This window comes from Echinops telfairi, unplaced genomic scaffold (assembly GCF_000313985.2).
Source record: "Echinops telfairi isolate 266 unplaced genomic scaffold, ASM31398v2 ScPeMD7_2010;HRSCAF=2546, whole genome shotgun sequence".
Lineage (NCBI taxonomy): Eukaryota > Metazoa > Chordata > Mammalia > Afrosoricida > Tenrecidae > Echinops > Echinops telfairi.
In genome coordinates, this window is record NW_022105908.1 from 24114259 (window position 1) to 24139222 (window position 24964).

Below are 24964 nucleotides of genomic sequence, written 5' to 3' on the forward strand. Positions count from 1 at the left end.
ACCTGTGAATTTATATATGTATATTTGTACACCTATCTATCTATCTATCTATCTATCTATCTATCTATCTATCTATCTATCTATCTATCTATCTATCTATCTATCTGTATAAACCTTTTATGTCTTGTCATGTGTTTGAGCTGAGAGAGCATTTACAGAAGCATGGTGGGCGTGCACCAGGGGCAGGCCTGCCCCCTCATCTGCCCCCACCAGTGCCGAGGCCGGGGTGAGGCAGTGGCCAGGGGGACGGATGGAGAGTGAGGCAGTGGGTCTGGGGTAGCGGTGGGCTGACGTGCCCAGCTGTGCTCCCTCGGACGCCTGCAGAGAGCTCCTAGGGGAGCGAGCGTGAGGCTCTGGCAGGCACTGTGAACTGGCTAAGCTCAGCACTGGGGTTTTCAGAAAACTCCAGGAGTTACTCCGGTGAACAGTGTGACTGCTGGATCAGTGTATGTCTCACCAAGTACATGCTCAACCACAGCAAAGTTAATACTGTTCAGAGGGGGACGCTAGTGCGTGTGTAATAACAGTACGCGATACAGTGAGAAGGTAAACAAACAAACAGGAAATAGCTCCATCTTACCCCAATTGTCTTCTGAATTTGGTGCATGAGGGGGCTTCCAGAAGCATATGGAAAATAGATGGAAAGATACTGGGATTTTCCCACCTGCTTTTTAAAGTGCCACCACCACCACCGACACACGTGCTCTTGAGCATACCTTCAGAGAGAGCGTGTGCGTGTGTCTCCGAATGGAACCACGTGTACAGTCTTCTGTTGCTTTACTCACTGCATTGCAGACATCTGTGTGAACATCTAAATTGCCGTCCTCTTCTTGGCTCCTGGTGTGTTGTTTGGAGAGCCAAGGTTGTCCCTTGCCGAGAGTCTCAGCGACCTGCAGCAGCCCTTCCTGCATGGCGAGGCAGCCCAGCGTAGACACCTGCTTTTCTAGAAGCACAATGTGTGTGTCTTGAGGGGCCGGTTCTCCGCTCGTTGGCAGTGTCTGAGGGTTGGTGCTTGGGAAGAGTTTGGCCATGGCCCGCAGCGGCAGCAGGAGTGTATCCTGGGAGGCCCCTTAGCTGCTGCCGTAAGCGCGGGGTCTGGGTATGGTGTGAGCGACTGCTCATGTGATCAACTTGGAACAGCTTCTTGCAGGAGCCAAGGTGAATGAATTAACCAAGCACCGGCAGACCGCCCTCCATCTCGCTGCGCAGCAGAACCTGCCCACCATCTGCTCGGTCCTGCTGGAGAATGAAGTGGACTTTGCCGCTGTGGATGAGAACGGCAATAATGGTGATGCGTGCTTCCCCTGGACGTGCCGGTGCCTCCGTCACCCTCCGTTCTGGGGGAGGCAGTGTGTCCCTCTGGGTGGTGGACGTCAACGAGAGCATAGCTCTGGCAGGAAGTGCCCCGAACTGGGCGTCCAGCCTGTCACTGGCCAGGCCCTGGGCAGCCCCTAGTCTATCGGTCACCATAGCCCTCGCATGGCTCCGTGCGGCACGAGTAAATCCCATCTCTGGATCATTGTTGGAACAGAAAGCAGAGGCTCATGAGGGGTGTGCAGACGAGGGGCGCTTTGGGAGAGAGGTGGCGTCGAGGTTCCTGTGTGCTGCTGTGCTCACCCACTTGGGCTCTCCTCTCCCCAGCTCTGCACCTCGCTGTCGTGCACGGCCGGCTCAACAACATCCGGGTCCTCCTGACAGAGTGCAACGTGGACGCCGAGGCCTTCAACCTCAGGTGCGTGCAGCTCGCTGACCTGCTCGGGGGCTCCGAGACCTCAGAGCTGGCGGTCACACTGCGGAACCGGCCACTGGGACTTGTGTTCCCTAAGCACACTCTGGTAGGCTGGCCCGTCTCCTTCAGCGCTCAGCCAGCTTCTCAGAGTTCAGAAAGCGCCCTTTCTTCCCCATGATGACCACGCCGTCACCGTCCTTCCCCCACTCTCTCATCAGGGGCCAGTCGCCACTGCACATCTTGGGGCAATACGGCAAAGAGAACGCGGCCGCCATCTTTGAGCTCTTCTTGGAGTGCATGCCCGAGTACCCGCTCGATAAGCCAGACTCGGAAGGAAACACAGGTGCGTGGTGAGGTGCTGCTGTGCCCTGTCTCGCGCGAGCTCCCTGCTCCCGGGAAACACGGGAGTCTTTTTGAGGGCCGGCTCCCTCGTCCCCCGTCACACCTCCCTGCTGTGGCGCACACCCAGCCGTGTCGGGTCTTGGGCAGAACCGCTCCTCGGGTGCATCCAGAGCTCCAAAGTCCAGATGCTGTCGGCTGCCGGCCAGTCGGCCACCAACTTGTGGCGGCCTGTGTGTGACGAGCAGAGCAGAGCAGCTTCCGGGGGCTTTCTCCATCTGGATGGAAACAGGGCCTTTCTCCCACCAAGCTCCTGGGAGCGTTCAAACTATCAGCACTTTGGTTAGCAGCCCACTGCGCTCGCCCCCCCCCCCCAGTCCAAAGTCACCCCTGTGCCCGAAGAAGCAGGGAGGGCTATCTACTCCTTTTATTGCCCTGTCTGCCAGCCAGCACCCTGCTCACGCTTTTTCATTCCAGAAGCTTCCAGAAGAACGAGTGAGTATACAACAGGGTGCATTGCTGTGCTTTGAGAAAGTGGCACGCCGTGTGTGTGTGTGTGTGTGTGTGTGTGTGTGTGTGTGTGACATGTTTTATTATGGGGACGCCCCTCTACCCCCAAGTAGTCATTGTGCTTTGGTTATCTCTGAAGACCTGTGTTCATTTTCTGCTGAACACTCACAGAACCCGGTAAGGTGAGCAGTGTACTCAGTGGGTCCCCGTTTTCAGTCAGACAGAGAAAACAAGAGGCCCAGGTGAACCCCGAGCCCATCTTCCAAGCTCAGGCTCTGTGCATGCTCTGCTGCAGCGACAGGTCCCGTTCCTTCACTCAGCCTCCTGCCAGCCGAGCCTCCAGGCCTGCGGGGAGGTGTCGCGTAGTCACCAAGAGCTGTCCGGAAGCACAGCTGGGGCCACGTCTTCTGTCACCAGCTCCAGGCAGAGCTCTACAGCAGATCCTTTCAGCCGGCAGTGACGGGCCTGGGAGGAAGCTGCTGGGCTGACCAGGCAAGCCCGTGAGCAGCAACCAGGGGCTCTATGCAAAGCTGCCCACTTCACACAGACCGGAGGCTCCTAGTGCCGGTGACCCTCCCGTGCTAATGCTCACCTGCAGGCCTGACTTGAAAATTGAGGAGAGCATTGGAAAGCAAAGAAGGGCTGCTGGTAGCTGTGCTTGCCTGCACAGGGGGCCTGCAGGCGCGACGGTAGAGAAGGGCTCCCTGCAGGGGAACATTCTGGAGCTGTGTGGCCACACCCACAACTCTTTAGGGTTGTGTGCGTTGTGTGGTGTGAAAAGAGAGTTGCCGTTTGTGGGGAAACCACTGCTTCCCATCAGTGCTCGGCATCTGAGGCCACGACAGACATCCATCAGCATCTGATGGGAGGGCAGGCTGTGGCCAAGGCGGGCCGTCTGGAACCACACCTTCAGCCCGGGCCACGAGCCAGCGGCCAGCTCCTCAGTTGGCAGGTGCTGCCAAGCCTCAGCCCTGTGCTTCTGTGGCCGTGCGTGCTGGGGCTGGTGGCAGTAACCCTGCCTTTGGTTTGTCTTCCAGCGCTGCTCTTGGCGTACATCAAGGGCAATGCCAACTTATGCCGGGCCATCGTCCGAGCTGGGGCACGCCTCGGAGTGAACAACAACCAGGGGGTCAACATCTTCAACTACCAGGTGGCCACCAAGCAGCTGCTCTTCAGACTGCTGGGTGAGTGGCTGACTTGGTGCTCCAGTGTGAGTGGCTGGCCGGCTGCACTGCTGCGCTTCCAGCCCCGGGGGGACCCACTGGGCGTGCGCTCAGAGCCAGGGCTTCCCTGGAAGCATGGCGGACTTGATCTGTGACTGCGATGAGGATGGGGAGCTGCAACGGGACACTCCCTTCTCAGGTGGGAGCACACAGGGACCCGTGGGCCCTCCAGGCGCTCACAACCTGCCAGAAGTCCTCCGCCCCAGGCAGCCCCCTCCCACATTTGCTGGCTCTGCCTGACCAGGCCCTGCTGTGTCGCCCTCAGAACTGCCTTCTGCATCAGCCTCAGGCTCACTGGGGTGAGGAGAGCGGCACTTGTAGAGGCGGCATATGGAACGTCGCCTCCTCCCTGCCCATGCCCTCACCACGCACAGCAGAGGCCCCATCCCCACCGCTGAAACCCGTGCTGAAGATGTACTTTGGGTGTCCCTGTTCCAGCTGGTCACACCACCTCGCCCCGCACCTCTTGGGGGCTCAGAGGTGGCTGGCCAGCGCTGGTGTGGAGCAGGGATGTCATGTAGTTAGTGGTCAGTGAATTCTCCTTGCCATTTCCAGTGCTCCTTCCCAGTGCCAGCCCCAGGCCAGGCTTCTGTGATACTGAATTCCCCGTGTCCCCGTGCACGCCTGAGTGTCCCCTCCACTCCTCACGCTCAGCCCACCCTGCTCGCAGGCCCCGACTCTTTCACTGGCATCCCCACCGCAGATGCTGTCTGCGCCCCCAAACCTGGAAATGTCTCCTTCCTCTCACCCCCCACTTCTTACCGTTCCTGCTGCCCTGTTGTCTCTACGCTGGCCCCTCTTCCTCTCTTCCCTTTTATCGTTCGGCCCCTGCCCATCTCTCCAGACTGGTGGTCTTTGCTCTCCCCTGCTACCCTCCCCACTGACCCCCACGGTCTGCAGGCCAGGGACCGGCTCTCCGTCGTCTCTCGGAGCTGCTGAGCCAGGGCCAGCGTGTCCACCCGTCATCAGCCCGGGCAGGTGCTGCTGTCTGGACAGGCCTGCTTCCCCGCCACCTGCAAGGCCGGCGCACACACTAACGCGCCTTCTCCCGCCTGTGCCACAGACATGCTGTCCAAGGAACCGCCGTGGTGCGACGGCTCCAACTGCTACGAGTGCGCCGCCAAGTTTGGAGTCACAACGCGCAAACACCACTGGTGAGACCCCCAGAGGGAGGGGCGAGGGGACTTCTGTGATGCCAGCGCTTGCCTCCTTCCCACGATAAGCTCCCCGAGCCCGGCAAGAGGTGGCCTTCCCTCTGTCTGCGGCCACGCTGAGCCAGTGGGACCATGCACTGCCAGGGCCAGGCTGGGAGGGAGGCAGTGATACGGGGCAGTGCAGGGGTGGGGTGGGGGTGCTTCCGGGGAGCTGTGGGTCACAGGTCTTGGGCTATTTGCAGGCTAGTGGTGAGCCAGTCCGCAGTGAGCCACTGCCTGAGTGCCGGGGCGCAGCTGGGGAGAAGTGATTCCATGCACGCCAGATCCTCGGTCACATCACTGGGATACTGGTTGGCCAGGTTTGGGGATCCCTGGTGTCGTGGTTATGCAATCGAGACGTCCAGCTGCTCTGCAGGAGAAAAGCGGGGCTCTCTACTCCCGTCCAGAGTTCCAGTCTCGGAACCGCAGGGGCGGTTCTGCCCTGTCCTACAGGGTCACTGAGGCAGCATCGGCCCGGTGGCAGTGGGTTTGGTTTGGGGAAGAATCTTGTTTGCATGGGATGAAAATAGCCCTTGAATTGTTGTGACGTGGGTGGCAGGGGCAGAGAGAGGTGCAGTGCACCCTTCTGCGCTGAGCAGGCACCTGCCCTTCCTTCTCCCATACGCCCATCCCTCCTCTCTGCCTCCACAGCCGGCACTGCGGCCGCCTTCTGTGCCACAAGTGCTCCACCAAGGAGATCCCCATCATCAAGTTCGACCTGAACAAGCCTGTGCGCGTCTGCAACATCTGCTTTGACGTGCTGACTCTGGGTGGGGTCTCGTAGTGAGCCAGGACAGCCCAGCCTGCCACATCTCTCCCCACAGCTGCTCTGCTCCCCAGCTCGTCTTCCCCGAGCCAGAGCTGGGGCTGTCTTCCTCGGACTGGGCCAACCGCGGACCACGTGTGATCGATCCCACTCAGATAACCCCAGTGACTGTCAGTGTGCCGGATGTCATCGATGTCGCGCGCTGGACCTGACCCTCTCGCCCGTGTAGTAGCTGAGAGGACCCCGGCCCACTCTGCTAGCCTGGGTGAAGACGCTTCTAAGGCCTCTCCCCTCTCCAGGGTCTTCCCAGCCCGACCCCTACGCGGCGAGGGCCAGCTGCCCTGGGGACAGGCCGGCGGCTGTGGGGTTTCTGCAGTGTCTTCATGCAGACTATAGGATTCTCTTGCTCCGAATGCTTTGTTTTGTTTTTGTTGGTTTGTTTTAAGCTAAGCTGTGTTTTAGTGAGCTATCCCTTTGAAAAGGGCGAAATCTTTCTACACAGGGTTCAAAGATGAGAGCTGAAACATTGTGGCCTTAACACCCGAAAGCTTTACTGGCGTTCCCTCTCCCGAGGTGAGGTGGCCCTGGGGGCCCTCGGCCCCTCCGCACAAGGCGCTAGAGACGTTGCACTTTGACTGTGCTGCACTTTTCACACGGGGGCGATGATTGAGAAAGGCCCCGCGAGACCCGCCCTCCCGTGTCCTGGTCCCTGCGCTTCTGAGGGACAGCTCGGGCTGGACCGTGCTCCCCCGAGGCGCACAGGGCAGGCTCACCCCGCCACCTGCCCATGGAGGCAGCACCGCGACAGGACTGCAGCCGCCACCGCGCGCCTCCCCCACCAGAGAGCCGCCTGCTGGAACCTTCCCCGTTGGGCTGTGAGCACTGAGGGCCCAGCTCCTGGCATCGTGCTCTGCCACACGGGGCCGCCCTGCTTTGGAAGATTCTGGCACGAGTGCCAACTGGGGCTCCTGCGCTGGTCCTCAGTCACGGCTAACGTGGACTGACCCTGAGGTGTTAAACTCCTTTTCTTTGGAAGGGTTGGCCAGTTTTTGTTCTTCAGTGCACGTTTGAAGAGAAAGGTCTACTCCGGCTTTAAAAACAAAACACCCTCCCTGCCCTGAGATCCTGAGGCGACGGAGCACGAGTGGGGTGGCCTGACTGACGCTGACCGCCGCAGTCACCACACACTGGCTTTCAGACAACCACTACGTTGTTTTGGCATTACTGACATATGGGTGGAAGCGTTGGAGGGACTAAGTGGGTTTTTGTTTTGTTCTTTGCAGCAGCCTGCAGTTTCTGTTGGCTTTGTTTCCTTTGGGGAGCATGGTGTGCCCGCTGTATTGCTGTAGATTCACACGTTCCACTGCCCAAAGTGCACGTGTGAGATGAGCTGGTGAATCAGAGTGCTGCCTTTCAGACAGAGGAGTTCTGTGCTTCATAAGATGTATACGCAGTCTGTGTTAATATGAGCTGTGCACAATGTCGAAGAGGAAAATACTAATTAGAAGAGGTCCCCGACCCCCCTCTAAATCTGTGACTTATTTCATAGAAGTTTTTCTGTTTTCCATAGAAGTTTTTACGGAGAAACTCACCTACTAACCAAACCTGTAACCAGGGCCCCTGTGAGGCATAGGGTCTGGCCTGGGGCAGCCACGGGGAAGCAGGGAAGGTAATTCTGTTGTAGCTGTGAAGTCAGGCGGCTGGTCGATTTATATCGTTGTGTGCATGTTCAGGGGAAAATGGTAGTCCATCAGGGTGGAGGCAGCTCAGCCTGCCTGCTCCCTACCACACCCATCTCATAGGGGTCTTGCCTGTAACTGCCCTTGAAGTCCCGAGGGTCATGTTCAAAATACTGAGCCAAGCCTCTTTCCCCCCCAGAGTATAGGTTGCGGCTATGTCCTGAGCAGCCCCATACTGGGGGGATTGCTCTGCGTCTGCATGGGTTCAGGGTACATTCCTGTAGATAGATCCGGAGAGCATCTTTCCACCTGCCCGACCACGCCGAAGCTCATGGGGCACATCCCGGAGGTTGCCCAGTGGAGGCTGCCCCCCCACTAGTCACCGCCGGCCAAGGCCACGCTGCTCTCCATGCTCTGTCCACAAAACTGCCCAACTGCCCTCCTCCCATTTTCGTCGTTTTCGTCAGCAGCCTAGTACCGGTAGCAAACACTGGTCGCCATTTCCTTCCTTCAGAAAGGAGTCACCTGGGAATGAGCTGCACAGGAAGAATGCTGAGCGCTGGCGGCGGCATCAGCCGGCACTGTCCTGGTCTCCCGGCTCCCTCACCGACTCCCCCTCACCACCAGGGGTGCAAGTAGACCAGGCCGGCTCTCCTAGCCTGCATTGGTTTTCAAAGAGGAAGGTACAGGAGTGCTGTGGACAGATGGAATGGCTTACACCAATTCGTCCTCCCCGTTCTTCCAACACAGGGGTCTCCCCCAAACTGAAGTGCCTACCCTCGGACGTGCTCTCAGTTCTTTCTAGTGGTGTCTTGCAGAGCAGCGGATCAGGACCGGGTTTCAATGCAATGCCCTCCACCCCCACCCCAACACGCACGCACGCACCAGTGGTGCGTGGCCTTGAGGCCGGCCTCGGTGGTTGAGTTCACTTGCCATGTCCTCTACCCACAGGATCCCCAAGACCTTGAATCCTCTACCTCAGAGCCCCAAGCCTCTCAGCTCCCCGGCTAGGGCCCTGCATGAGCTCAGTGTGCCTGCGGTCTCACCGCGCACCCCATCTCATGTCCACACCTGTCGTGTTGACCGTTGTTGTGTCAGCCTTGTCTGTAGGCATGGGGTGGAGGGGGAGTGCAGAGAGGGGAGGCAGCAGAGCCGGGACCTCCATCTAGGTGGCTTGTATCTGGAGGAAAGGGAAGCTTGGCGCCTGAAAGGCAGACTACCTGACTCGCTGACAGTAATGGTAACAAGTACATCGGGGGCCTCCCTCGGCTCGCAGGTCCAGGGAGTGCCTGAAAGAAGCGTCCTTCTGGAGTCTGTGATTGCTTCCCTCCGGAACAACAAGTCCGGAAGAACTGGGCCCGGGCCTGACGTGTCCAGCCCCTCCGAGCCTGGAGCCCCAGGAGAGAAAAGGGAAGCAGATGGGGAGCCGCTCTCTAAAAGGGATCAGGAAGCTGCACCCTTGCTTCGTGGAAGTAATTTCGTGAATAGCTGATTGCGTGACAAGATATTAACAAATTGCTCTCTCGTACGAAAACGCCCAGACCGTTTCCTGTATGCCTTAAAGACTTCGGAAGATCATTGCCGGAATAGTTCCATATTCCTGTGGCATAAACGAATCCTGAACCTGTTACAGCTGACAAGGCACTTTCTGTCGCCGGGGAGTCTTGATGGGGCTTGCCGTGGCTCCAGGACTCGCCCTGCAGCTGTCCGCATGACATTCCTGCTTGTGCTCTGTGGTACCACTGGGGAGGCAGGGGCTGGGCTGAGGCTGGGCAGGCACGCGGGCGGGGCCATCACCGAGGCTCCCAGCCCGCTCTGAGTTGGTGCCCAGAGTGGGGTATTGTCTCTCTGGAGTCCTTGTAATGGAATGTATTTTTCAAACAATTGATAATTGCAATTTCTGTAACAAGTCCTTATAATAAAATGTAATAAAATATAATAAAATGGGGTAAAATTGTGCATTTGCAGTGGACGTTTCAGTGAGACGTGTAGATGACGGGTCAGTTGGTAAGCATTGGAAACAAACACATTGCTTGAACAGCTGCCCTTCAGCAGAGGGTGAGTTCAAGCGTCTCCCAGGAAGATCCAAAAGGAAACTAACTACAGTGGACGTAATGACCAGCTGACTGAGTGCACGGCGCTCCTGGCCCAGCCGTGCAGGGGTGTGTGATGGGTGACCCCAGAAATGGCCTCTCCGGCACCATCATTTAGGAGCTGTGTTGTAATAAAGGTTTGAAGGAACAGTGGGCTTTGGAAATGGCTAGTGAACCTTCCAAATGCCAAGCACCCACTGCCAGCAGCCCATTCTGACTCGTGGCGGCCCTGTGGGGCAGAGTAGAAGACCATGACTCCTTACGAGAGCAGGCAGTCTCATCTTTCTACCATGGGGTGTGAACCATTGACCTTCTGGTCCCTATCCCAATGCTTAGCCCATAGCGCCACTAGGGCTCCTATTGGAGCTTTGGGGGCTTGCGAATTGAAATCTGGCGATCCATCAAACCCCACAAACCTAGCACGCCTGGCCCTCATGTTTCCTCACCCTAGTCCTTGCTCATCCCAGTTGACCCGGCTCTCAGGCTACCTCGCCCCACCCCCTCATCCCCCGTGGTCTTCCTCTCATAGTTGGTGGGCACTATTTGGGGACTCCACATAGCCAGTCTCCGGGACAGACTGCGCTGACCACTCTGCCGCTGCACATGGGAGCTGGCACCCATCCACTTGGGCACGTTTTTGCCCAGGGCAAGGGTGGTGGTTTCTAGCATGTTTGCCAAATGAGGCTCCTGACGTGCTTGGCCTCAGAGACCACACACAAACCCACGTTCACTGCCGGCGAGTCGATGCCAACTCAGTGACCCTGCAAGACAGGGTAGCCTGCTACCCAGGAGTTTCCAAGACTAACGCTTCAGCAGAGTAGAAAGCCCGTCTCCCGTGGAGCGGCTGGTGGTCTCCCAGTGCTGACGTGGATCACAGCCCAGTGCATAACCACTGTGCCACCAGGAGTCCCCTTGGTCTGCAGTCACTGCTGGCATGTTTATTAGCCCTGAGATGAGCTGCTTTTCTTTGGAGGTTTGGCCAGCTTTTCTTAGATGCCCATTTGAAGACACGTCTACCCCTGCTGTAACCGAGGAGAACAAAACGACGCTGGAGACGATAAGATGTGCAGTTACACTCAGATGAATCTCAATCGCGTGCCTTTTTTTTTTGGCCTGAGTTCTGATTTGTCATTGTCAGTTTGGGGCATGTTTCCTAATCCGTGATCCTTACCCGCTTTAGGAAATGAGGTAACCAGGGTTCTCTCTGGCCCAGGCTTGCTGAAGGAAGGTGACCGGTAATAAGTGCTTCCTCCTAGCCAGGGGCACGACCCAGGGCCCCTCCTGGGAGGCTCTGCAGCACTAGCTCACCTCCTGCTTGAAGGAATCCAGGGCCACCGGAGGCAAGAAGAGCCCTCAAGGGTGGGGCGTGGCCCTGGGTAGTCCATCAGGGTGCTCCTCAGTTTCTATGCACACACGGCACCCAGCACCCCCCTGTTCTCGGGCCTCGCTATTCAATCACAGCTTGTCCTGTCCCAGAGCAGAGGGCAGTGGTGTCGGTCTGACATGACCTGTGTCTTGTCTCATTCGTGCACTGGCTGAGCTGTGGCCAACAACTGCCAGATTCCTCACTCGTCATCGGCTCATGGGAAGATGGAATCTCAGAATGGAAAGTCAGGTGACGTCTTCTCCAAGATACTGAGGGACACGTAGGGGTCCCCACCTTGGCTTTAACTGCTCACTGATGGGGCAGAGCAGAGCCAGGAGAAGGCCTCCTTTCTGATGACCACATGTGTGCCACCCTCTGCCCACCATGGGCCATAAATGGAGCCTCTCAAGCCTGGCCTGGAAGTCTCCCCAACTCAGCAGCCCTGTGGGACAGAGAACACGGAGTGTGAGGCTGTCAGTGAATCTTTACAGAGCAGTCAGCCTCCTCCGTCCAATGGAGCTGGGTGGGTGTCCACCATAGGCCTCCCGCTTAGAAGCCCAATGCTTAGCCCATGCCCCGCCAGCTCCCACCCTTGATGCAAATAACTGCTGGGTAACTCTAGAAGGCACCATTTCCCAGGGAGCCTGGAGCAGAGGGCCTTGGCTGGTTGGAACTCAGGAGGAGGTCCTAGTTTCAGCCCCATCCTACCCTCCCTGCTGCAGGATAGGCAGCCGGATGGGGAGGACTGAAACACCACCACCTCCACCCCACCCCTGGATTAGGGCCTGGAGAGCCAGGCTCAGCTCCACTGCCCTGGGACCCTGGACAAATGTCTGAGGTCCTCCGAGGCTGCGTGTGCCTCTGTCACAAACTCTGCCCCCTGGGTACGAAGGACTGGGGTCCCAGGCTGAGTGAGCAGAAACACTATCCCGGGGGCCTCTGGGACTCTAGATCCGCGGCTGAGCTGGGGGTTAATGAGGGCTCCCCAGAGGTGCGGATTGAGCTGTGTCTTGGAGAAACCAGGCGGAAGCAGAGCAGGCGTCCTGCAGCTGGAGAGAAGGGGGGGTGTGGTGGTGGAGAGAGGCAGCGGCTAGCAGCGCCTGGGAGGTGAAAGAAGAGCTATCCCCTGGTCCTGACGACTCTGGAGAAGCACTGAGGGCCGTTCCCTAGGGGAATGCCTCCCATGAGCATGAAGACCACTGGCCGCTGTGGAGGATGATCAGGAGGACTGGACAGCCAGGCTCCTGAAGCGACCAGGTGAGAGAGAGAGGGCAGTCTAAACCAGAGGAGCACTGGGCCGGAAAGACCGAGGAGGAAGAACTGCCAGGACTGGAGATTGGTTGGGGTGCGGGGCGGGAAGGTACCTGCTGCGATTCTAACTTGGCAGGACTGGGTGTGTGTGATGGTGGTACCAGCCACCTTCAGAACTAGAATCATGGGAAGCCCAGGCGAACATCGAATGCCAGAACCATGGTGTTTGAGGGGCCTACAGAACTGCTCAGGAGCCCTGGTGGCATTGCGGGGTAGGCATTGGGCAGCAGTTCGAACCCACCAGCTACTTCCCAGAAGAGGTTTTCAGTTTCCATCGCCTCAGAGAGCCCGAGGGCCAGTTCTCTGCTCTCCAGGTGGCTGAGTCGGAGCCACTCAATGGCAGTGAGACGTGAGAGGCAGGAGTGCCCTGGGGAGCAGCCCAGACTGGACAGCAGCAGCTGGAGGGAACCGAGCAGCGAGAAGGGGCTGGTGGGGACTGAGAAGGGACAGCCGGAGGACAGAAAGGGCGATGAGGGAAAATCCCTGGGCAGGCTTCATGGACTCTTAGGGCCAACAGTGTCCAATGGGACGGAAGTCCCATGTGGGTCAGAACTCTCCAGGGGAGAGAAGGGCAGACGCCACAGCAACTATGCTGGGCAGAGTGTGGGGAGTGTGTGGGAAACAGGACCTGAAAAGAGAGTGTAGGCGGCCTCATCTCTACTCTTTTAATGACAGGGCATGGAGGACCGACTGGCTCTAGTTGGAGCAAGATCTCCACCATTCTGAGATGGAGATGAAGTCAAATACACTTTCTCACCACTGAACGATGCCCCCACAATAGCGCTCCATAAAGGTGCGCCATAAAGGATACTCACTAGGCACCCGGAGGCTGCCTGTCTCTTAAGAGCAATCAGGTTCTCTTGCCTGTCCCACCCAAAGTGCTGCTGACCCTTCTGAGTCTCTGTCTGATACTGATCACAGATTGTTCCCCTGGAGAGAGCTCAGGGACAGCCACGGTTAAACCGCTGACTCATTGTTACCTGCCTACTCTATTAAGCTTGTACCTACGGAGGCTTGCAAGCCTCAGGACTACATAAGCCCGTTGAAAGATGAATTAGCTCTCGTCTGACATCGGGGATGACCCTCCTGTCGCCCCACTGTCTGTCGTCCTTTTCTTCCTTGTTGCTCCCCCGCTCCTAGGCCCTTGTTGCTCACCCCATTCCTAAGGACCCGTTTTGACTGAGGGGCTGCATCCCACAGGAGTGAAGAGCAGAGACCGGGAGCTACAGCGGCCTTTCAAGAAGCTTGCTATGACCAGACATGGACCCGGAGCCTACAGAAGTGTGTGATGTGGAAGGAATGTTTGAGTTAGGCTGTTTTTACTTGCTGCCTACTTGGGGGGAGAGCCAGGTGGCAGGGAGAAGCTAGAGGTACAAGCAGAGGCGGTGAGCCAGGGCCACAGCGGCCCAGGAGTCCGGAGCGGCTGTGGCAGCAAGGACAGGGAGCCCGTTGACTCCATTAGTGAGGTTGATCCTGGAGGGGACAAAGGCAAGGAGATTAGCCCATGTTTAGGGCTCCAGTTTAGGGGACTGGGAAAAGGCGCTGAGGAGAGACCGTGAGCCTGGGCCTGCACCAACCAGTCCCCGATCCCTTTGCTGTGACATGGAAACAGGCCTTACAGAAGAATGGACCTGAAGTGTCCCTGTGGAAGGTAGTAGGCGGCACATTGCCTGGGACAGACGGACAGCCTACTGGACCAGCTGCAAGCCAGGCGCCCTGACGTTGGGGCTGGGTGGATGGGTGTGGATAGGGCACGACCTTGTGAGGGCTGTGAAACCATCTTTGGCTCAGAATGCAGACTCCTGTTGAAAACACCCACGCGTGGTTGGTGGTGAGTACGCGTGAGACAGGAGCTCTGCTTCAAAGTGCTGCTTTGCTCAGAAGCGTCTGGAATGCTGCTTTCCCAGGAGCCTCTCAAAGAGCGATCACTTTATTACCACCACTCATGCACCAGCCAGGTTCTCAGCAGGTCTGCCTCGGGGTACAGCTATAAGTCGGGGCTCACAGCTTTGTGAGCTTTGGCGGGGGTGTATGTCTGCTCAGCGTTGTTGGGGAATTATGGGGCACTCCTGGTCTGGGCCCCAGATGCCTTGCCAGGGTTGGGAAGGCTGAAGACAGACAGGGCCCAGAGCTCCTGGCCACTGCTCCAGCAGCCGGGGGAGGGGAGCGGCACAACAATGTGGCCACGGGCATCCAGAGCTCTCTGCCTGCTTGTCCAGTCCGAGTTAGTCATACTTGTGCCTGTGGGAACCTCAGGGCTCTGAAGGAAGGCGGCACATGGACTAACGCGCCAGGCAGGCTGACCGTTGCTAGCCTGAGCTCCGGCCACCGGCACCAGCGAGGTGAGGGCAGCACGAGTCACTGTTGCAGAGGGTGGGCCAGAGTCATTGTCTCCAATCAGGAGCATCAAAGACACGAGGCCATTAAGAGGAGGGTTCGCTGTGCACTGTCCACGCCGGGTGACAGCTTAGGGTGGGAAGGAGCATGCGACAGCCAGGGGTGGGCAGCCTTTGTACTCCCCCAAGCTGGGGTGGTCCAAGTCCCCACGATTTCTGTGCATAGTGGTGTCTGGCGTCTGGTCACTAGGGGGGCCAGTCGTTCTCACGCACACGCACTGGGGTTCCTTGGCACCTGGCTTGTACAGCTTCCTGGGGACGCCAGTCCAGTCTCTGCTCACACCCCCGCTGCGGAGAGAAGGAGAGAGGCTGTGTCCACACTGGCACCACCCATCTCTGAGAAGGAGGAGGGCAGTGCAGCCCCTCCAGCCCTGTGCCTCCTGCAGCAGTTCCACACAGGGCCCTGCCCGGCCCCTTCTCCAGGACCTCCAACTGGGCTTCCCTGCCGGCTGCGACAGGGATTCCCCATGGGCCTGCGAGGGCCTCAGCAGCACATAGTGACCGGGTTCTGTCTCTCCTCCTCAGCCCAGGATGGACACTCAGGCCCGGGGCTCCGACCCTGAAATTTCCGATCCCACCCCCTGCAAGGACCCAGGCCTGGATGTTGCCAGGTTTAGCGATAGAGGCATCCGCTCTGGCCCAGCACAGCCTGAGCCCCCCATCCCCAACCTCCCCAGGGCTGGCTTCACCCGGGGTCCTGAGCCCAGTCTGCCCTGATCTCCCGGGCCTGTGGAAGGAAGAAGAGATGGCCCAGGGTCACCTGTCAGGTCAGGGTCCCTCTGTGACCCGGTCACCTTCCCAAACTCCCTGGACGAGCCCCCTCACATCCCCTCCAGTCCCTCCTCATGCTGGCAGGAAGGGGCCTTTCTGTGTAGCTTGGACCCCGTTTGGGTCCACCTGGTAGTGCCCCGAACTGACAGTGTTTCGAAGCCCACCTGAGGGCCCGCTGCAGGTGCCCCTCCCCTGTAGTCCCCCCTCCCCAGGCGGCCGGAATGACTTGTGCTGACCAAGAGGAGCCAAGGGGCTGTGTGAGACCGAATTTTACCTTCTGCTGCTGGGGGTGGGGGGATGAAAGAGAAACCAGGCAATAAATAAATAGATCAAGAAATAAAAAGAAACCAGGCAGGAGCCGAGTATCTGTCAGGTGTCAGCAGCATGGCCCCACCATCAGTGATTTTTAAAATTCTCCAGAAGATTCTAACATGCAGTCAGAGTCCAGAGCCCCCAGGCCTGAGCAGGTGTGTTTGCGAGCAGCCCCGGGGGCCCCTGGCGGCTCCACTGACCAATGCAGAGAGCCTCCAGCAGTCTGCTGCGGGGGCAGCCTGTGTACCTCTGTGGGGAGCACCAGAAGCGGGTGCCCCTGGCTGAGCTCCACTCAGTGTTGCATGGGGGGAACGTCTGCTTTGCTCTCATTTCCTGGTCACTCGCCTCCAGGCCTTTGCTGATCATGGCTTCCACCAGGGTCAGCGCTGGCGTGGGGAGCCCATCCTCTTCGTAGAACCTCCCAACGACCTTCCCTGTGGGGACAGGAAAGGAGGTCAGGGTGATCAAGGGAGGGGCGCACAGATGCTCAGCTTTCCGAGCACGTCCCCCAGGTCTCAACTCCCCACCCACTTCAGGAAGACGAGGCTGTTGGTTCCCGTAAAGACTGACAGCCTCAGAAACCCTACAAGGGAGGCTAGCAGTTGGAATCACGACGCAATGGCAGGGGAGAGAGCAGAGCTACAGCCGCGGCAGCAGGTGTGCGGCAGCCTTTGGTGCCAGGACATTCTCCTCCCCGCGACAGGTACAGCTGGCTGTCACAGGGCAGGAGTGACCTAGATGGTGTGACCTCGATGAGGGAGGTGGCTGCCATGCGGCACTGTCCCCTGCCCCTTCCTCTCCCCACCAGCCCTGCGGGTCCCGACCACTGCAGCTCTAAGAACAGACTTTACCTCTGGGTCCAAGTGACATTGGGGTCAGCAAGCTCATTCTCCCAGGCCAACCCCTCTCCTGACTTCTCCTGATTCAGTGTATGTCAGCTCCGGCCTCTGCCATCTAGATTCGGAGCCTGGGGCCTCACTGCTCCTCCACATCTGGTCCCTGACCAAGTGGACAGTCTTGTTGGCCAGGCTCCAGTTCTTTGTTTCCACTGCTGCCTCCCTCAGCCACACCCACTTCCACAGGTCTCCCTGGTCTCTACATCAGCGCATGCCATCTGACTAGTCAGTGTGTGAGAACATGCCTTCTTTCAGCCCCACCGTGCCGGCTGACAGCCCAGGGGGTCCAGAAGCACTTGGATCGAACACAGATTTCTTACCAAGGCTCCGAGGCCTCTAGGATGGGGCTTCTGCGTGCGTCTGTCTTCAGCCTTTTCTGAGCCGCTGGAGCTCCTGGAGCGCCCTGGCTTTCTATGCCAAGGCCACCCACAGTCAGCTGCTCCCCGGCCTCACATATGCGTTCCCTGGACTGCTGGCTCACCCTCGCAGCCCAGGCCTCAGTGGAGCAGCCGTCTCCTCCAAGAGTCCCCTCACCATCCATCCTGAAGGTGGCTCCTGCCTCCGCCCCCGGCCCAGCACTCATCACATCCCAGGGGAATGCTCTGTGCAGCCGGCCCTCTCTGGCTTTACGTAGGATGCTTCTCCCAGGTAAGGGCCCAAACTCCAATTGGCTTTATAAGCGAGGGTTCCTTTTAAATACTTGTTGATACAACTTTCCTCTAGTTCCTAAATGCTTCTCCCCCCGGCCCCCACCAACACTATTATAATCCCAATTCTATCTTGCAAGTCTGGCTAGACCAGAGGATGTACACTGGTACAGACAGGAACTGGAAATCCAGGGAATTCAGGATTTCCCTGGATGATCCCTTCAGGACCAGTGGTGTGAGTGGCGATACTGGGAGTGTAGAGGGAGGGTGGGTTGGAAAGGGGGAACTGATTACAAGGATCTACATGTGACCTCCTCCCTGGGAGATGGACAACAGAAAAGTGGGTGAAGGGAGACATCCGACAGGGCAAAATATGACAAAATAAAAATTTATAAATTATCAAGGGTTCATGAGGGAGGGGGGAAATGAGGAGCTGATGCCAGGGGCTAAGTGGAGAGCAAATGTTTTGAGAATGATGAGGGCAATGAATGTACAAATGTGCTTTACACAATTGATGTATGTATGGATTGTGATGAGCGTTGTATGAGCCCCTAATAAAACGGTTAAAAAAAAAAAACTTGTTGGGTGAAGCAAATGGGCCAGGGCCCCGCCATGATCCAGCTCTGCACTGCGTGGTGCCAAGCCTGTCTGGTGGGTCTTAGACTAAGGTGACCAGATGTCCCGCTTTTGGCGGGACAGTCCTGATTTTTAACAATTTTTCCCACGTCCCGTAGCATTTTTAAAAAGTCCCGATTTTTGGAAAGAATGCATGACAAGCTAGGGTATACAGTTTTTGGCTGCCATGTGGCTATTTCGCCAGGATTTGAGTTTTATCAATGGTGTCCTGCTTTACCAATGTTAAAATCTGGTCACCTTATTTTAGATACAAGACAGATGAGAACGGGACCCCAACCCCCTGCTCAATCCGGAGCCAACACTGGCCAGCATGGCCTCAAAGCCACTACATCTGGCCACCACAAGGCGCCAAGGCAACTTCCTGGATGTCTTCACTCCAAGGTGATTGCTTATAATAAAGGTCCCCCCACCGGCCCCGACATGTCCTGAGGGCCACCCTCTCCTCCAGAATGAGGGGATGCATGGCAGGATGTGGCCAGAACTGTCACTTATTCAAAGCACCCAAACCCAAACCTGTTGCTAGAGAGTGGATTCTGACTCAGGGCCACTCTATAGAGCAGCGGTTCTCAACCTCTGGGTGAGAACCCCCTTTGGGGACCGAACAACCCTTTCACAGGGTCGCCCAATTCATCACAGTAGCGAAATGACAGTGATGAAGTAGTAATGAAAATAATGTTATGGTTGGGGTGACCACACATGAGGAGCTGTATGAGAGGTCGCGGCCTGAGGAAGGCTGAGGGTTTCCAAGCAGACAGCCTCATCTTTCTCCTGAGGAGTGGTGGGGAGGGCTTGAAGCCCTGGCCTTGTGGTTGGCAGCCAACACTCACAGTAGACACACACACACACACACACACACACACACACACACACACACACCCCATTCATACCTGATTCAAGGAAACTAGTGTTTATCTCATCACACTGTGTTTGGACTAGCATCTTGGTCCAGTTGTAGGACCCCCCTCTAGCCTCTTGGTGTTGGCTTTCTTGTCCTTATTAATACAGTAACATTCTGCCCAGCCTCTTGTGGGATGGGGGAACCCAGCTCCTTGAAGGGCAGATGGATGGGCAGAGAAGAGATCAGTTCCTTCCATGGCAGGCGGGGTTGGGGCATGAGGAAAGATCTGGGGGAGATGGGGGTGAAAACAAAGGGGTGTTGCAGGTTGGGGTGACAAGGGCCAGCAATGGAGCGGGGGTGGGGGGGGTGGGGGGTGGTCTGCCAACGGTAAAGCACCAACTTGAGAGGTGCTGGCAACTAGCCCACTGGGATGTGCAGGGAGCAGAACCATCTGTCATGAAGGATGAAGAGCTCGGGTCTCAGGAAAGGAGACACGTCGTCGTCGACGAGACAGAGACCGAGGCCTGGGGAAGAGGGAGAGGGCTCTTCAGGGACAGGCCTGTCCGGGTAGAGTGGACAGTGGAGTGGGCTGTGTCTGAGTGGGGTTCTGGGGAGAGCATCTGACTGGCCCAGCCTGCCGGGTGTGCAGAGCAGGCTAGCGCTCAGTGTCTCTCCTGTCCCTTCAGGACGGGGCGAGGTGGCGGTCTCCCACCAGCAGACAGCACACACAGCACCCTGCACAGCTGGCTCGAACAATGAGGAGGGACACAGGCTCATTTCTGCCTCCTCGAGGGCAAAAGGACAGGGGAGGTGTCAAAGTGAGGCGCATGTAGGGTCCAGTCCTTCCTGGCTGTGGAAAGGCTAGATGCCCGGGTCACAGATGGCGCCCGCAACTGCTGGCTTTGGGAAACCAAGGCCTGGCGATCCTCTCCCCGGAAGAAAGGGAGGGAAGCCCGGCTCCACCCACCTCCTCCTGTGCTCACTTGCCACACCAAGGGCCAGAGCTCACAGGGGATCGTGAAGGGCTGCGCTCTGATTTCAACCTTGGGTCCAATCCTCAAAGACACTCAGCCTCCCAAACCAAACCATTCCCTCAAGTCCGTTCAGCCTCATCTTTCTCCCACAGAGCTATGGCTAGTGGCCCAGTGCTAAACCCACAGCACACCAGGGCTCCTTCAGAGAACCCCGGCCCCTCAGGACAAATGGTGAGACCACCGCATGCAATCTCTGGACAGAACCTGCGGACTACCTACCAACGAGTTCATAGTTCTTCTCATAGAAGGAGAGCCAGGTTTGAAGGGTCAGCATGTCGGAAAACGACAAGTCAGAGACGTCGTCCACAAGGCCTGCCTCCGTGTAGTCCCCGGTCACGAAGGCTCTCGAGGCATCTCGGCCTGCAGGAGAGAGGTTTCCAGCCGATTGGTTTGGAAATCACAGCCTCGCTACCAAGGCAGACAGCTCTTTTCTGGGAAACATCGGAAACCCCTCAGGCAATGCGAATGTGCCCCCACCTCTCCCCGACCCACCTCTGTGATGCCGCTCCTGTATCATGGACACATCATCCCTTTACGTGCTGGGCTGCCAATAGCAAGGTCGGCAGTACGAACCTCATAGCCGCTCCGTGGGTCAAAGAGGAGGCTTTCTACACCCCTGCAAAGTGTCCTCTGGAACACTACGAGTCGGCATGGACCGGACAGCAGTGTTTGCTCCTGGCTCCCTTTACTCTCCGTGACTTCAGAACTTGGCTGCCCACGCCCCTTGCATCCCGTGACACCACACTCTTGCTTTCCCTCTGACCTCACTAGCGCCTCCTTTTTTACCAGCCTCAGGGGTCATTTTTGTGTAGCTGCCCTGCTGGTTCATCTGCAGCCCTGGTGGCACAGTGATTGAGTGCTTGCCCACTAGCCAAGGGAAGGGCAGTTGGCACCCACCAGCTGTTTCCTTGGTAGAAAGATGAGGCTGTCTGCTTCCACAGAGATCCCACTCTGGGAAGCCCTCTGGGACATGTCCACTCTGTCCTTGGATTGCTGGGCGGCAGAACCAATTTGATGGCAGTGGGCTTGGTGATTTTCAATCCGCACTTGACAATCTCCTCCACTCTTGCGGCTCTCCTACAGCAGCTTGCCAGATGAGACTTCTCTTTCGCTTCAGATATGCACAGCTGTCTAATCAGCATCTCTTAACTGTCTTATAAAAAAAAACACCCCAAAACTAAATTCAATGCCATTTTGAATTGATTCTGGCTTGAAGCGACCCTTTAGGACAGGGTCAAACCGCCCCTGTGGGTTTCTGAGACTGTTGTTCTTTACAGGAATAGAAAAACTCATCTTTCTCCCAGGGAGCACTTGGTGGTTTTGAACCGTCAACCTTGCAGTTGGCAGCCCAGCCCGCTGCCAGGTTTCCCAGATGTCTTAGAGACATCACAAATTCAGACTGCCCACACTGAACCAATGATCACCAGCACCCGTAGCCCAGGAAACCTTCGTGGACTCTGGTTTTCTCTCATTCCCTAAATCCTCCAGTTGCCCAATCCAGAACCCAGTCCTCGACCTTTCATTCCCCAGTGCCAATCACTCCCCAAGGCCTACACTGTCTCCTTAAATAGTTCTGACATCAGTCCACCCGCCTCTCTCTGTGCTGCCGTTTCTCAGGGGAAGTGCTGCAGCAGGCTTCACTTCGAATGGGTCTCCCCACACGCAGTCTTTTCCCATCGCTCGATTCTCCACGCGGCTCTTAGACGGATTTGTGATGGTTTTAGCACTGATTTTGCTGTCGAGAACAGTCAGCCAGACCACATGCCGTTCACTTTCGACGTGTCCATTTCTGCAGCACGGCTGACGTTCGTCCAGTGGTGCAGCGGTCTTCCTCAGCCGGACACTTCAAGCACAACCTGATTATGCCAGCTTGCTGCTTTCAAACCCTCTGTGGCTTCTGTCCTGGGACAATGGCTGAAGGGCCTCACAAGGCATTCGGCGCCTGCACCACGCCACTGTCCTTACCTGTGCCAGCCACACATTCAATTCTGTCCACTGCCTGGGCTCCTCACTTCAGGGGCCTGGCACGCGTGGTTGGCTTTGCCCTACCTTTTCACCTGCTGATTGCCTCCTCATCCTCCAGGCTTTTCACAGCTATGGCCCTACCTGCCCCCCCCCCCATCAAAGTGGGAAGACCCAAATGCCATCAACTCAAGAACAGATCAGCCAAACGTGGTATAGTTTACGGTGGGAGATTTTTACACATAAAAAGAAAACGGGCGGCCTGCTGTGACATGGATAAACGCTGAAACCAGTAGGTGAAGTGAGAGCGAGATCACACAGAAGCTACATGCATAACCTGACCTACATGCCATGTCCAGTACAGACGGACCCACAGAGCATAGCATTCATGCTCACTGGGGACTTGAGGAAGGGGTGGGAGTGACTGCTCAAGGGTACTTTCCTTTGTGAGGTGACAAAAATGTTCTGAAATGAAGCAGTGGTAACATCTGCACCACCCTGCAACCACACTATGATATGAAAAATGAAGTGTATATTTCTGAAGGATACATTTTGTTACACGAACGCTGTCTAAATACCACCAAGAATACTGAATGAGCAAGTAGAGAGAGAACCTCTCCGCTTCCCTACTAGCCTGGGTGGGTGAGCAGTAGGCCTGCTGGAGACATAGTATGGACATCTGTGATGCCCAGCACAAGACAGGTCCCACGGTAGACAGATGAGCCCATGTGGAACTGTGCTTCGCAAGGTTTTCAGTCGCTGATGATTTTTCTGCCCAGAAAGTGCTAGGCCTTCCTTCTGCAGTACTTCTGAGTGCCCTTAAACCTCTTCTCTCTAGTTAGCAGCCAAGCGTGCTAACCAGTTGTACTACCCGGGGGCTCTGGCCACACAGTGACCAAAACCCACGGCCATTGAGTTGATTCTGACGCCTAGCAACCTTATATGGGGTTTCTGACCCTGTACAGCTTTCTGGGCGCAGTCTGGTCTTCATTCTGAGGAGTAGCTGCTGGGTCTGAGCCATGACGGTGCAGCAAGCAGCCTGAGTCCATCCCACAGCACCATCAGAGGTCTTCAGTCACAGAGGGCTCACTCACTAGCCAGAGGACGAATCTGGACACACAGGAGCTCAGTAGACAGAAGCAAACGAAGGAAAAAAGTCACCCTAGCAATGACGGGTTTTGCCTTCCTACCTGTACATCCAGCCAGAAGTGCTGCAGCCTCCCTGTAACCAAACTTACTGCCAGCCACCCTCGGGAGGGCTCCGGGACTGTACATCTTCAGAGGAGCAGGGGCTCCATCTGTTTGCGGTGGAGAGACTGGCGGGCTGGAAGCCTTGACTTTATCATGAACAGCCTGGCACTTCGCCCATGGCACCACCAGGCCTCCCAAAGGCACGTCCAGCCGGTAGAGGGAAAGCTCTCGATTCCAATCTCCATCATGTTCTCCGCTCGGCGCTTTCCCCCGGGGTCCCTGACGCGAGACACCCCAGGTTCTGGAAAACTGCCACTCAGCAGGCCTCGCTTCCAAGGTCCCCCCACTTGATGGGTTGAACCTTTCAGCCAGCAGTCAGGTCCTTCCCTGTGTGCACTCCAGGGACTTCTGGGTGGCCCTGGGAAAGTACCTCCCCCTGTAGGATACAGGAGCTTGGCAAGACTCCCTTCTCTATCACTGCTTTTATTTCCAACGTTCTCCCTGGAGGGGACAAAAGATCCTATGAACATGAGCAGTGGAAAATGTGCATTTAATACCAGCCTCCTCACTGCCCTTCAGCTTGCTCTGCCTTTTAAAAGATACCAGGAAGTGGGTCTGGGCCCTCTACCAGACCAGGCTGTCAGGCAAAACCTCCACGAAGGCTTGGTCCTTGGGCAAGTGCTGCTAGTCCTAGGTTGTCAAGGCCTTCAGCAAATCCTCCTTCCCTGGCCTCAGCTGTAAAACAAAGGCTGCAGGATGACCTTCCTTTGACAAGCGTCCTTGGGGCCTAACCTCTTAGTGCTGAGAACTGAGGGTGGAGAGGGGAGGGGGGGCATGGCCGGATCCTGCACTAGCCTCGCACAATCTTTTTTCTAAGGATGGCACACTTAACATCTGTAGCTGGAGCAAGAGTAATTCAAATCAAATGTAGGGTTTGTAAAGGTAACTTGGGGGAAGAGGGAGACGAGGAGGGACGATTATTTTAGAGGGGCCCTAAAAAGCCCTTCTACTTCAAAGGATTAGTTTCAGTCACCCTATACGGTTCTACTCTGTCCTATAGGGTCACTATGCGTCGGAACCCACCCAGGCAGGTTCCTCCCCACCCCCGCCCCTGCAAGAGCCCACAAAGCTGGTGTCCGAGCTTTCGACCGTGGAAGGGGAACGGGAGGCGGGCGCTGTGTTGTTCGAATAGATGTCACGATGGGCGGTGGGGAATGAGAGAGGGTTGAAGCCCTTAACCGATGCTTCGAGCCCAGCCAGGGAAAGAGGCCAGAGTTTGGCGCACTGGTAGGATGAATGGCAAGCGGGCGCCGCAAACGAATGAATGAATGAATGACAAGCAGGCAGCGCTTGGCCCGCGCAGAAGCAGGAAAGGCACGGACCGCTGGGAGGATACCTGCGAAGCCGCTATAGTGGGCCCCAGGCTCGTAGTGTCTCCGGCCAGAGGACACATCGTAGACGCGGCCGAGCAACGCCAAATAGAGGCCCGGGTCCCCCGGGCCGCCGCGATAGCGGGCCAGCTCCTCGGGCAGAAAAAGGCGGAAGCCAGCGCGGGGACTCCACCAGCCCATCAGCCACGCTGCCACTACCGCCGCTGCTGCTGCGGCCAAGCTCAACAGCAGCTCACGCTCGCGGACTTTGAGCATTTAGACTGTCGCACCCCCTTCGCACTTCACAAGTTGCCTCTTCTCTATCTAAAACCAAGATGGCGGAGACGCCGGCCGTGATGTCACTGGCGCGACGCTCTCGCTCCCTTGTCCGCCTGGCCCTAAGGGGACAACAGAGGCTTGAAAGGCTTTGGGGAGGAGTTCACGCCCTGGTTCCTACTCTTTTTCGTACTTTGTTTTAGCGAAGCTTGCGGACGTGGAGGGATTCCAGGAACGCTGGACAGCGACACACCTCCCAGGCTAGCTGGTTGGCTGCCCTCAACAAAAATGGCGGCAAAAGCGTGATGACGCTGACGCGTGATGACGTTACGACAGACACGCCCTCTTGGAACTCAGGGTTCCGCCCTTTGCGGCGGCTCGGCCGGCCTAGCTGTCGGTGGGCAAGCCGAGTCCGCTTGACGGCGC

General features: G+C 57.1%; 2 protein-coding genes across 7 annotated transcripts in view; one reads left to right on the top strand and one right to left on the bottom strand.

The window, feature by feature from the left end:
• The window catches only part of ANKFY1 (ankyrin repeat and FYVE domain containing 1), an 86933-nt gene extending 77535 nt beyond the window's left edge, over nucleotides 1-9398 (top strand). For all 4 annotated transcript variants that reach the window (XM_004716157.2, XM_045293357.1, XM_045293358.1 and 1 more), the window contains 6 exons: nucleotides 1141-1288; nucleotides 1642-1732; nucleotides 1948-2072; nucleotides 3616-3762; nucleotides 4865-4955; nucleotides 5646-9398. In XM_004716157.2, the coding sequence (XP_004716214.1) occupies nucleotides 1141-1288; nucleotides 1642-1732; nucleotides 1948-2072; nucleotides 3616-3762; nucleotides 4865-4955; nucleotides 5646-5778 (735 nt within the window). In that variant the 3' untranslated portion in view covers nucleotides 5779-9398. The remainder of the gene's footprint in view (nucleotides 1-1140; nucleotides 1289-1641; nucleotides 1733-1947; nucleotides 2073-3615; nucleotides 3763-4864; nucleotides 4956-5645) is intronic.
• Nucleotides 9399-14123: 4725 nt separating this feature from the next.
• LOC101660427 (neuferricin) lies at nucleotides 14124-24808 on the bottom strand. 3 transcript variants are annotated; one of them, XM_045293537.1, is made up of 4 exons: nucleotides 24732-24808; nucleotides 19959-20099; nucleotides 15936-16122; nucleotides 14124-14893 (listed from the first exon to the last, which is right to left on the bottom strand). In XM_045293537.1, exons 2-4 carry the CDS (start codon nucleotides 20011-20013, stop codon nucleotides 14677-14679), a joined length of 459 nt encoding a protein of 152 aa, XP_045149472.1. In that variant the 5' UTR covers nucleotides 20014-20099; nucleotides 24732-24808; the 3' UTR covers nucleotides 14124-14676. The 3 variants fall into 3 exon arrangements, with proteins under 3 accessions (XP_045149472.1, XP_004716251.1, XP_045149471.1); XM_004716194.2 differs by lacking the exon at nucleotides 24732-24808 and adding an exon at nucleotides 24289-24688; XM_045293536.1 differs by lacking the exon at nucleotides 24732-24808 and adding an exon at nucleotides 22892-23651.
• Nucleotides 24809-24964: the final 156 nt, after the last annotated feature.

Coding starts and splice junctions, on each gene's coding strand:
- LOC101660427 (XM_004716194.2), bottom strand. CDS start 24,538: ATGCTCAAAGTCCGCGAGCGTGAGCTGCTGTTGAGCTTGGCCGCAGCA. Junction 16,123..19,958: donor GAAGAACTATGAACTCGTTG/GTAGGTAGTCCG, acceptor CTGTCCCCACAG/GGAAGGTCGTTGGGAGGTTC. Junction 14,894..15,935: donor TTCTGGTGCTCCCCACAGAG/GTACACAGGCTG, acceptor TTCTCTCCGCAG/CGGGGGTGTGAGCAGAGACT.